This window comes from Stegodyphus dumicola, chromosome 8 (genome assembly GCF_044657685.1).
Source record: "Stegodyphus dumicola isolate Sdum_Otavi_A_Nest chromosome 8, ASM4465768v1".
NCBI lineage: Eukaryota > Metazoa > Arthropoda > Arachnida > Araneae > Eresidae > Stegodyphus > Stegodyphus dumicola.
Window position 1 is genome coordinate 127,336,548 of NC_140775.1, and position 14,067 is coordinate 127,350,614.

The following is a 14,067-nucleotide window of genomic DNA, read 5'->3' on the forward strand; positions in this document are numbered from 1 at the left end:
CCTTTGAAGTTCGATGCATTAAAAAAAAAATAACTTTACACATAGATAACTAGCTCCTCATACAATATTATTTCATGGGGGGGGGGTAAAAAAAACATGTGAACCTTTTAGGTAATTCATGACATGGTGGGATACCACTTGTCCCACCGTGCACATAGAGCAGTAAAATGGCATTTTTGCCACAGCGTAAATTCTCCTAACATGCTTATCTAAAGTGCTAGTTTTAGCATAAAAAAATGTTTTTGAATAATTATGTAGAAAATATTGATATATTTGCAAAATAAAAAAAATTTTTTTTTAAAAATCGATCTCTGTATGACTTTTTAGATATTTTTTAATGATTTCATAATAGATTTGAAACAGAAAAGATTTTGGCTCCAGTACTTTATTTGCTATGGGTTTGAAAAGGAAGGCCGTCATGATTTACATTTCACCTCTCTTTCCTCTGCTTAAGATATTTTTCTATGGTGAATCACACTTACATATCATGCAAGTAATCACTTACATATTCAGTATTCAATGACATTTCATGTTACAGAGTTATATTTTCATTTCTTTCGTAAAAAATACTAAATATTTTTCAAGTTTAAAATTATTGCAATTTATTAAAAAATAAAAATTTGCATTATCAGCATACTTGATACTTTACTTGAATTTAAAAATATTTGAATGGTGCTGCCATCTAGTAGCAGCAATTCCTACATGCTTGATGGGATGTATTTGGTCCAACCGTTTAATTTCAACCATTCTTAAGTAATATATTAAATTCAATTTTTTTTTTTTTTTTTTTTTTAGAAGAAAAGGGAACTTTTACATAAAAATATTCATTCTAACACCAAAAGTTGTTGTTCAGATAATTTAAATTGCATTAGAAATAAATAAAAAAAACTGCTTCAAAATTAGACCTGTAAAGAATTTTTATTTATATTATTTCCATGAATGAATACTAGTGCTGCCATCTGTTATACATTTAGAGAACTCAAAGGTGTTATTTATTATTATTATCTCATTTAGAGAACATAATTATTTATTATTATCTCATTTAGAGAAATCAAAGGTATATAACAGTTAACTTATATATAAATTGTATGTATTTTAATCTTTTGAGGCCGGGGCTTTGGTAGCAATAAAAGCTACCAAAGGATGGGGAATCTTGAACCGAATGCTTTCCCCCCTTTAAGAAATCACCTCCTATTTGCAACAAAGATTCTTGTGTGTAGTTTAATGGATTCTCAGAGGGGTGCATCTATGTCGCAAAAGGAAGACCTTTCAAGGAAGACCTTTGAAAGAGATAAGTGGTTAAAACCCTAGGGACGTCAAATTTGACATTTCACCCCACTTTTCAGCCTGGAAAATGGGAGGAAAAGACATGGCCACCAAAGTGGACAACCCCGTCTTTTCAAAGAGAGGTCTCTATGGCCACTATAATGGCCATCCCGTCTTCAAAAGGTTAAATGGAATTTTGCAGCTTTCATCTGGGAGAGGAAAACTGATAAAAGTGCCTGGTGCCCATCAAAGGATTAAAATGCAAACTGTAAATTAAGTACTAAATATGGATGCATGTAAATCCTAATACATAATAACTGAATGGTGTAATTTTAAAATGATTGTATTGGAAAATGAGTTCATTGTTGCATATAGAAAAACCAGTTAAATACAACATAGAAATTTTGATATAATGTACTACTACTGCATAGCTTTATTGATTGTGCAGTTATTTCTGCCAGTTGTCTGTGAATTTGATACATGTTGCCTTACTGTGTATGTATGTATGTGTGTGTGTGTGTATGAAAAATTAAATGAAAAATTTCTCTTTCTTTTGTTCAATGAAGCAAAATAAAGAGGTAGCAGGAGAATACTTGCTATTAGCTGCAGCATAAGTAAATAAAGTAAAATTAGTGAATAAATAGACGAAATGTGTGCATTATGAGATTCTAATATTATTGGAAGAGTAACCAATGCGTATTGATTCTGGAATTTATTACTAACTTGTATAAATATGCCAAAGCTCTAACCAACATACACTATGTTAGCAGTGGTACACTCTGGGAATGACAGTGTAAAGTTTGATCAAGGCGTTTACAGAATGCAATCAAGGAAGCACATGAAAATGCTGAAAAGGAGGTTTAAAGTGACAAATTCTAGAGGAATGAAGAATTTTAAAAAAAAAAAAAACTTACTTTAGCCTGCAAAAGAGATGAAAATGCAAAAACTAGAGTATTGATTATAGGAAACTTAACCAAATTGCTAGAACAGATTCCAAACTCATACCTAGAATTGATGCAGTACTACACCAATTAATGGATGCAAATGTGTTTTCTACATCAAATTTAGGATCTGGTTATTGGCATATAAAATTAAATGAAAAATATACTGAAAAATTAGCATTTACAACCAGTTTCTTTGAAGAGCTGTTAGACAAATTTAAAATAAATATCAAATTCATTATGCTTTAAATTATTTTGATAATATCATAGTATTTTCCCAAATTTTGAAAAACATTTAGAACATCTTAAAGTTAATATTTGATGTATGGGAAAAAGAAAATATAAAATTAAAACAATCAAAGTGCCACTTTGCTAAAGAAAAAATAAATTTTCTATTACATGAAGTTTAAGCAGGAAAATATCAACCCAGTAATGTGAATATTGAAGTTATTAAAAATGACAACCCCCCTAAAATGCTAATGAATTACAAAAACTTCTTGGAAATTAATGTCTATCATAAATTTATTCCAAATTATGCAAAAATTAGAGCCTCTCTAACAAATTTACTTAAAAGAGATATTCCATATAAGTAGATAACTAAATGCCAAATGGCCTTTAAAAATTTAAAAGATGTTTTAATTTCAAGAGCCATTTTAACCTTATGTAATACAAAATATCCCTGTCATGTATTTGTAATGCATCTAAAGAAGTTATTGGTGCAGTTTCAAAACAAGGCACCCAAATGGTAACTGGCACTATATAGCTTTCCATTCTCGAAAATTAGGATCTTATGAAAAAAATTGTGCAATCACTGAATTGGAATATTTAGCAATTGTAGACGCTATAGACATATTTTATTACTTTTTCCATAGAAGCCATTTTATTGGATATATTGATTGTGTTGCTTTAGTTTGGCTTAGGAATTTGAAACATCTACAGGTTGTTTCAGTGATCTTTAAAATTATCTGTGCATGATTTTGATTTAAAATATAAAAAATCTGATGTGTATACCACATGACTTCCTTGTATTGAAATATTAAATTGGAATATTAAATTATATGCATTTTTTCTTGCATTTCATTTAAACTTATTCAATTGAATTAAATCTACTTCGCCGACAGCGCATAAACCACAATAGAATAAATGCATTCTTTAAAATTCACTCTAGTATTTGTTTACCGTAGCGACACTCTGGCGCTAGATTCACTTAACAGTATTAATAATTATATAACAGTTAACTTATATAATAATTTTATAACGGAAACTAAGTTAACTGTTATATAATCCAATAATTATATAACAGTTAACTTATATATTTCATTCAGATTATAACTCATAATGCACAAAATTTATATGATTTAAAGAATAGAATAATCTAATCGTTGCCACATGTTCTATTCAAATACTATAATAAAGCTAGAATGATGTATAAAAGAAATTAAGCAAACAAAACAAAAAAGAAACAGTTTTTCACAGACGATTGAGTATTTCTCATTTAATTAATTCAGTTCTCACTTCGCAAGAAGGCAAAAATACATAAAAACTCAAAATATCTATATTAAAAATTACGAAGTAAATCTTAAACGCTTATTTCCTCGAAAAAATCCCAGAAAGGATTAAGCATGATTTAAATAATAAATGAAGGCGTTATCTTTGTTGTTGCGAAGCTAAGTTTCTCTAGATTGGCAACAAATCCACTAGTCTCCTGTTTCAAATGTAAACATCAATGGCCGCCATTAAAAAAGGCTTAGCGCAATTAAACTACTTTAAAATTGCTGATAATTCTAAAAATATTGCACACAGATTTACTAAAGGCATAGAATCCTTAACCGGAAGATAAAAACAACATAATTCAATCATTTTTAAAGCAAAAAATGTACAATTTACCAACATATAAGAGTAAAGAAACTGAGATTACTGAGCCGAGTAACAGAGTGGATATATATATAAATATATTTATATACATTTGGTGCGGCCGATTGCAACCAAAATACAAGGTGCACATCTACATGTTATAGCAGTCCTATATACAAAATTTAAACGTTCTGAGGCTACTCATTTTTGAGTTATGCGAGATACACACGTACGTACATACGTTCGTACAGACGCCACGAAAAATTCTCTTCAGAATTAATTTTAAAGCAGTTTTATAATTTTTTTGAAGGAAAAGAGTATTTTATTCTGTCCTTACATACAGATATCACACAAAAACATCGTTAAATTGCATTCGATAGCGGTCAAAATGGATATTTTCGTTGAAATATGCTGCCTGAAACTTTTCGCGATTACAATACTTCCTTTTTACTTCGTACAAGGAAGTAAAAAGGTTCTACTGTATGTTAACTAGGAATCCTTTGTAAAACTAGGAAAATTAGGGATGTCAGCTAAGAATTAACTTGCAAAATCAGGGATTTCAACATTTGTGTGTACAAACTAATTTATGTTCATTAAAAGAAATTAAAAATCATCAAAATTTGGATAATGTTTGTAACTGTAAATTCGAGAAAATTAATAATGTGTTTACTAAAGAAACATGGATTGTATAAAATTTTAATACCAATATCTCTTCTCACCAAACTACTGGAAAAAACTGTTATGGAACTATTGAGAAACTATTATGTCATGCAGTTATTAAATATTGCTAAGTGATCACAAAATAATGGTAAAGTAGAAAGAGTTAATCAATATTTATTATAACTAGATTTATTATAACTTTATTATTATTATAACTAGATTAAAATATAATTTAAATTCTTATCAATGTAATATTGCAATGACCAAATTGCTGCCACAGGTTACTGAAGAATACAATAATACAACACATTCTCTGAGAAAATTCCCACCATCTTATTTAGTGTCTAGAAGATTACTATGTGGTCCATTAATCAAAAATCAAAATCTATGTCCACTAATTGAGAAAACTAGAAAAATTGTTCAAAGAATGTCTGATAGTTACCATAATGTAAACAAAGAAAGATATGGCATTTTAAAGCAAGTAATTTAAAACCTTATTTATGCTTTAGTAATGTATGAGGAATTTCAATATCCTAACACCAGGAAACTTTCTCCTCCTTTTTGAAGCTTATCTCCAGTGTTGTCCTACTAGGCACGTATTAATTTTTTCTTTCTAAACAGTTCTTGCTCTAATTTTGTTTTTAGAATTTTAACCTTATTTATGGTTTAATGCTATAATTTTTCAATTTTTTGCACTAGTTACTACTGCCTGTAGGAGTTAGACTGAGAAAGAGAAAAATTACTTTTATTAATTTTCTGAGATTATTTTAATATTAAATTCTAATTTTTTAATTTTTGGCATTATTACTTCAGGTTGATGTATTTACTTCATTCCTACCACAACCCCCTGATGATAATGCAACAAAAGATGTAAATTACTTTTTTTTTCATTTAACATTTTTTCCCCTTTCATACGTGTACCATAATGCTTCAGGTTTTTATTATCACATATAGTTTGTTCTGAATTGGGACAAATTTTAAATATATTATTTATTCTTCCTTACACACATACATATATATATATACACTGAAGAGCCAAAACTTTATGATCGTCACGTAAAATCGAGATATTCTGACTTAATGGTGTTTAAGCTCTCAGCTGTCGCTCCATGGCATCCCAAATTTGATATATCGGCATAAGATCTGGTAAGTTATGTGGTCAGGACATTAATTTGACTTATGCTCCTCGAACCATTCCAGCATAATTCAAGCCTTGTGGCATGGGGCATTGTCTTGCTGGAAGATTCCATTTTTACTTGGGAAGACAAACGCCATGTGAGGGTGCAATTGATGCGCAGTTATGTTCAGGTAGTCTGCAGTTTTCATGGTCAGTTCTATCACAGCTAAGGGTGTGAGAGCCACCCATGAAAATATCCTCCAAAGCATAATACTGCCACCACCAGCCTGTGTATGACCTGCTGTACAGCAGGGGAGGAACTGTTCACCTGGAAAACGGCATACCCTGACACGACCATCGATGTGATGAATGAAAAGTCTTGATTTATCCAACCAAGCAACTGCCTTCCACTTATCCATGGTCCAGTCTCGATGTTCCTGGGCTCACTGTAGGCATAGTTGACACTGATGCTTGGTCGACAGAGGCACACAAGGGTGGGACATCTGCAACAAAGTTCCATATACAACAGTGCCCACTGAACTGTGTGTTCCAAAACACATGCACTAGGACCTGCATTGTATTAGGCTGTCATCTGAGCCACTGTTTGGTGCCGATTTTGCTATACCAAGCGGGACAGTCCTCAACGTCCTTTTCTTTGATGACATATGGATGTCCAACACCTTGGTGTCTACTGCTGGTTTTACTATCATTTATCCATTTTGCATAAATATTAACATCGGCAGATCGAGAACAACCTACCAGTCGTGCTGTTTGGGAGATACTCATTCCGAGTCTTCAGGCCACTGCAATCTGCCCTCTATTAAATTCACTTAGATCAGCAGCCTTTCCAATCATTTATGAAAGTAAGTATAAGAATGATTCCTTACCTTCTCCAAGCAGCAGTTAAATACCATTCCCACTTAATCATGTGCCCTCCATGTCATCCTGATGAGTTCATTGAAAAATGTGGTGAGGGTCATCATATTTTGGCTCATCAGTATATATTGTAATTATTCTTAGTTTATGCATAGTCCTTTGTAAATTTCTATGTGTGATACATTATAAAAAATTAAAAATCCACCAAAAAAGAAATTTAAATTGTAGTAATTAACTAATCAACATAAATATAAAAGCAATTCATAAATTAAATGAGTTTATTGAAAAATGTGGGGATGGTCATAACGTTTTGGTTCATATTACAGTGAAATATGTTTAACGCGAAAACAGTTAAGATGAAACATCAGTTAACACAAAATAATGCAACGGTCCTGACAAATTGCTATTTATTTTCTTTGGACACGAAACGAAAATCGCTTAACATGTAAAGATTTTCCCTTCTGGGAATGAACAAAATATGGAAAACACCAGCTGCACCAGTGAGATTTAAGAGAGATGTGAAATGAAAGAGAGGTGTTTTCGCATGTTTCATAGAAATGAAGTTAAGTTGGCTCTAAATTACTTTCGGAATAGCCTGTGACATGAGCCAGTTTTGTTTATCTAAGCTACTTTCACCTTCAACCCCTACAAATGGCACTTAAAAACTCTCATCTCTCATCAGTTGGCATTGAAATTCAGTGACGAGTACATCGCAGTGTGTGTAAAAATCAGTGAGTTTGGTTCGCGTGAGAAAAAGAAATGGAGAAGGACCTGAGCCGGCACCTAATGAAATGTTTGAGAAAGTTTCTGTATTATTGGGCTTTCCTACTGCATCATTGGAAGAATTCGTTGCAGCAGATGATGATGATGTATGTACAGCCCCGATGATGTCAGACAAAGACAGTTTGGAGTTTGTTCATAGCTAAAAGATTAATTAGAATCTGCATATCCCTGATGCAGATTCTTATGACAAAAATGAAACGAATAATGCAGCTCCTGTTCCCATGTCATCCGAAATGAGGAACATCATGAAAAGCATGCACAGTTATTTAGACACACATTCCTGTGGTGAAATGAATAACAAAATGGACGACATTGAATAATTTGTTGACAATTTGCTGCTAAAACAGACAATGCAAAGAAAAATATCAGATTATTTTCCAAAACCTGAATACCGTATTTACTCGTGTAATAGTTGCACCCCCGTTTTGAAGCAGAAAAAAATCGTCAAAAGTGTATAATATTGTGCTGTAGATTTCCCCACATAATAGTCGCACCTAAACTTTCACAATGAAAAACTGGCAAAAAAAGTGCGACCGTTATGTAAGTAAATATGGTAAATGCTTTGTTTTTCGAAAAACTTGAAAATTTTGAATTAAATTGAGTTCTTGTGGATGTTTTTGTTGCATTGATTTTTATTAACTACATGCATATATACATATCTATGTAAACAAAATGTACTGTAATAAACTTAGTTAAGATGCAATAACATGCCAAGCAAGTATTAATTTAGAAGTGAAACAGCAAAAATCAGCATTATATTCTCAAATTCTCACAGGATTAATTTCAGTGGTTTTACTGAACCATCATCCTCAGCTGCAAAAGCACAAATGAATGAGATAAGCTATTGTGATTAGATAAGATAAGAAAGACTGACTTATTCAGCGTGTTATTGCAGGCTATTCAATTCACTTTCGAACCTGAGACATGCAAATCTCTTTCGTTCCTCGACATTCTGGTCACGCATAACACATCCAACTTCAGTACTACGGTTTACCATAAACCTTCATCGGTTTGCCTTTTACCACACTTCAAATGATGTCATCTGACTAAACAAAAGTTAGCTTCATTTTATTCCTATGTTTTCCGTGCACTTCAAGTTTGCTCCTCCAAACTATCTCTTGATGAAGAACTAAATTATTTAAAAGCAGTAGCTATTGACAGGGGCTTTTTACCCAAAATTATTAATCCAGCAGTTAAATTATTAATTCTCATCTCCACACACCAAAAGGCACACTCTTGTTTTAGGAGATTATAAGAATTCTGTTGTCTTTCCCTTCTTTCCATCAATTAGCTATAAAATTGAACAGAGAAATTTAACTTTCGGGTTGTTTATTCTCCCATCAATAAAATTCCAATTTCTGTACTCAATGATCCCATTCTGGATATTAATTCCTGGGGTATTTACAGAATTCCTTGCCAGTGTGGTTTACTATACATTGGTCAAACTAAGATGGCCTTAAAATTTCGCGTTAAGCAACATGAGGCATAGGTTAGAAAAAAAGGAAACAGAAGTCTTCTGTTGCCCAGCATTGCAGGTCCGAAAGTCACACTTTCAATTTTTCTGCAGTCAAAATTATTCAAAAAACATTTTCCATTGGTAAATTAGATTTTCTAGAGGCATTTCACATTCAAAAAAATCTTTCTGTTCTAGTTAACGACACTAATTCCAATCCAGCTTTGACTTCACCCTATAAGAAAATTATGTTTTAGTTCTCGTTTCATCAACAGATGGTGGCAGTAGCTTAACTCTTGTTCAGTAGTTCTTATCTTACCGAATCACTGTATCTTATCTTGTTCATTTGTTCTGAGGTTGATGGTTCAGTAAAACCATCGAAACTAGTCCTGTGGAAATTTGAAAATATAAAGCTCATTTTTGTTGTTTGACTTAATTAAACTTTATTTGGTTGAATATGTATATATATATGTATATAGATATATACATTGCAATACCTTAAAAAATATTTCAGTTTCCTCTTTCGTGTTAAATGATTTTCACTGTATATATGCACACATTCCATGTATAAGCTGAGAATTTTCAAAACTTTTTTAAAGCTAAATTACATTGGCTAGCTTATATATGAATTCAAAAAAATGTAGGTACTTTTCTGTCACTTGAGCACAAGCAAACATTACCAAGTATAGCATTTTATTTCTTGAGTTCATAATATTTAAGTTTATGGAAAATTTTTTTATTTTAATTTTATTTATTGAAATAACTTATCTGTTTTATGAAAATGACTTATCTGTTTTATTGAAATGACTTATCTGTTTTTTTCTTTTTCGAAATCGTTTATATTGCTGGTTTGTTGCATCATTAAAATAACAAAACACTAGCACTGATACTACAAATCATATACAAAACAACAAATGAACAGCAAAAATGACTTAACTTTATGTAGGGTTAGCAGAAGTTAAAACTATCATCGCTGATGTTTGCGTTTTACTCTACAACAGTTTCATTGGAAAATATTCTACCCGTTTTACCTGTTTGGCCACATGTTTCAACTTTATAGGATTCCTTCCCTATCATTTCAGCCTATATGTGGGTGTTGAGTTTTTGATAAGTTTTTTAATAAAAAAATGCACTATCGGCGCTTATATTCATAAATATACAGTATGTACACACACATGCACACAAAGGTATACATATATATATCATATACATACATATCTATATAATACAAGGAACAATATTCTTTGTAATAATTTTGGAACAGCCAGAACTTCAGAATAAAAATTGAAAAATATATTTGTATTTGTACATTAATTAAAATAATATAATCTCAAAGAATCATGGTATAATTCTAATAAATCATAACATTTATTTTATAAATTTTTCAGAAAAGAACAGTGAGAAGAGAGGAGGAAATTCATATTTCCTTTATTTTAAAAATATTTAATATTTATTCATAGGAAAAAGAGACACATGTGAAGAGAAAAGCTGACAAGTTTAATGCTGCACATTATTCTACTGGTGCTGTTGCTGCTAGTAGCACATCTACTGCTGTAGAACCATCTACTTTTCATGAAGCAGGTATTTTTGTATAAGTCTTAAACTGTTTTCTTTTATTAAGTCTTAGTTTATCTAAAAATTAACAAATTTAAGTAGCTCTAAGTTAAGCTATTTAATTTATGTTAATTTTTAGATTGTAATTTTAAAGGCATTTAAATGTCTGTGTATTATTACAGTACAAAGTCCGTAATCCGGATGTCCATTATCCGGAATGATCTATAATCTGGACCTCAAAGCCACATTTTTTTTTTTTTTTTTATGCTTTACGCATGCGCGTTTAATGTATAATGGATGGTATAAGCTAGGCTAAAATTATGTTTACTGATTCTAAGGCATATCAGTTAACGTTGCAGATTGCGCTGTTCCTTAATCTTCTAATTGGATCCGGCTTATTATGTTTTGCAGACTGTTAGAGAAATTTTATAAAAATTAACTTGAACTTTCAATTATGTCAAAAAGAGTTTCAAATTCTGGAGCTGCCAAAGGATCTACAAAGCGAAAGCATGTTTCGATGTACCGCTTCCGATAGTGAAGAAAGTTACAGAGAGGTTATTGAAAATGAAAAAATTTCGATTGACAACTTAGTTGGTATTCTCGACACAGCAATTACAGGACTTGAACAGTGGAACTTTGTAACTGAACAAGAATTTATGTCTGTTTATAGAATTAAAGAGAAAGTATTAGCACAAAAAACAAAACAACTTAAACAACTTACATTGAAAGAAATGTTTAATAAGGTAAACAAACAAATGCTATTAAGCTTTTGGTTAACAAACAAATACTATTAAGCTTTTTTTTTTTTTTTGGTAAATTTTGATACCCTATATATCATAATTGCTCTTTATTTTATAAATCACGGTTTCATATTTTTAATTGTATAATTTCTGCATGCCATCTTACCAGATTTAAATTGATGAACTATAATCCGGAAAAAACTCTAATCTGAATCGCCGAAGTCCCGACGAGTCCGGATTGCAGACTTTGTACTGTATATGTTTTAATATTTTTTGCACATTTATAATGTAAAAAGATTAGCTTTTAGGCCTGCTTAAATAATTGTTGTAATAACTAAAGAGTAAACTAAAATAATAGCCAGGCTACTAATGCAATGCTTAAAATTAGTCAATTAGAGCTTAGATTTGGTCTATTTATGCAAAAATTTGTCATGATACTGTTCCCCCCCTTAAATAAACAGTAGCAGTTTGAGATTGAGTTTTATCTAGTTTTAAATTTTAAATTGATATACTTCTCTCTCATTTAATATAGCTTAGAATCAATTCATTTTACAATCACTTTTTTCCATGACATTTTTGTGTGTCATTTTCAGTAATACTTATATTTTGGTAGAACTGTTTCCATTCACACAAAATTTGATATCAATATATTGCTCTAAATTTTGGTTGTCTTTTTTTATACCGAAGTATTTATGCAGGTATCTGTTACCTTCTCAATAGGTAATCAACTTGAAATTTATGCCCATATTAGTTCAAAAGCAATCAAAGAGTAATATTTATGGGATTTTATTACATAACAGACTGGATTATGCTGCCATTCTATCAGTAAAATTGTCATGCCTAATATGGACTTAATTTGTACTATAATTTTACTATATTATATATATAAGATAAAAAATATGTGAATCAAAATTATAATTTAAACTAACGGTAAAACATTAATTCTCCCTCTCTATTCTAAAAATCGCAATAACTTTTCTGGATTGCGTCATTTCTAGATCACTCTATGGCCTGTGCAGCTCTGATGACGTAATAGTTTGGAATTGAAATTACCATTATAAACCAACCCAACTTTTCTCTTCGAGTGCTTCCATCTTTCATAACTACGCACTTCAGCTGCTGTCTGTGATGTGTTTGGATGCAATTTCACGACACTGCTTCCTACTTCAATAATAGCAATAATGTAAATGTTCTTGAACAGGCACAATTAGGGTGCCAAGTGATCTGTGGCCACATAATGTCAATTGGAAATAAAAATTGAATTAAAATCACCTCGACTACCAAGTTTTATTTACAAAGTCAACACATTAGCTTACGACGTAATCATAATACTTCCTCTTCAATATAGGATAACTACGCATCAACAGTGCTCCGTCTTTTTCTTGCTTTTATTATGTCATATATATAAGACACAGTCAAAAGTCTTTAATTCGGACGTCCATAATCCGGAATGATCTATAATCTGGACCACAAAGCTACAAACTTTCTGCACATGCGTAAACGCATGATACCTTTACGTATGCGCATATGCGTTTACTTGTGCGCATAATACATTTACGCATGCGCGTTTAATGTATAACGGATGGTATAAGCAAAGCTAAAATGATCTAATTATCTATTTCAGTTAATGTTGCCGATTGCGTTGTTCCTTAAACTTCTAATTGGATCCGGCTTATTATTTTTTGAAGACTGTTAGAGCAATTTTATAAAAGTAAGCTTGAACTTTCGATTATGTCAAAAAGAATTTCCGATTCTGGAGACGCCAAAGGATCTACAAAGCGAAAGCATGTTTCGATGTCTATCAAACAAAAAGTGGAATTGCTGCTAAAAAATGGATAAAGGCATATCCTTTGTTTCTCTAACCATTCCGAAATCTTTTTATCAATTTCACGCTTCTCTGCGGGGGGAGGGGAACGTAACGGCATGCAATAAACTGGAAGTTGACCTGTCAGCACTATCCTTATCTTCAGGGCAGATGTTTCTATTTTATTCGGCTTATAATTGCTTACTAAATGTAGTATTTCATCTCGATGTACTCCGTCTTTGATATGATTTAAATCAAATTCCTTGTCATTATAAATATCACAAATACACATCAAATAGTTTTCTGGTTGCAATTTTCTAATTTCGACTATGCGTAATGTATGCTTTATGCATGCGCGCGTTGAAAGAAATGTTTAATAAAGTAAAGAAATAAATATTAAGCTTTTTTCTTAAGTTTTGATACCTTTTAGATCATAATTGGTCTTTATTTCATAAATTACTGCTTCATATTTTTAATTTTATAATTTCTGCATGCCATCTTACCAGATTTAAATTGATGGTCTATAATCCGGAATCGCCAAAGTCCCGACGAGTCCGGATTAAAGACTTTTGACTATATAACAAAATATGATAGCTCCTTTAAAAAATAATTGCCGACCTCAAAATTAACATTCTAGGTTTGGTAATCTCCCCCTAAATTCATCTGTTCTCCCAAACTCGAGATCTTTCAACATTAGGTAACGCTGCTTGAAAAGGGTAATCAAAACTAATTCTGAGGAATTCACATTAAATAACTGAATTGGTTTTCACCAATCACTTTGCACAGCACACAACACTTGGTATGGGCACACACATCACTAGATAAAGACTTGAAGACACTTTTTTGCTATAAACACCGAAATTTTTTCATCATGTAGCTGATGAAAAGCACAGCACAGGACTTTTTAAACATTACACACGGCCTTGAAACAGGAAAACCCATGCAGATCACAGCACCCGCAGATCTTATCAGATGTCATCACTTCGTGATCGATGAACTTTCAACACACAGCATTAAAT

At 31.5% G+C, this 14,067-nt stretch overlaps 1 protein-coding gene across 1 annotated transcript in view; it reads left to right on the forward strand.

The window, feature by feature from the left end:
• LOC118194795 (RING-type E3 ubiquitin-protein ligase PPIL2) overlaps positions 1-14,067 on the forward strand; it is a 114,008-nt gene that overhangs the window by 50,933 nt on the left and 49,008 nt on the right. The window contains exon 9 of the mRNA XM_035365998.2: positions 10,411-10,531. Within this exon, the coding sequence (XP_035221889.1) occupies positions 10,411-10,531 (121 nt within the window). The remainder of the gene's footprint in view (positions 1-10,410; positions 10,532-14,067) is intronic.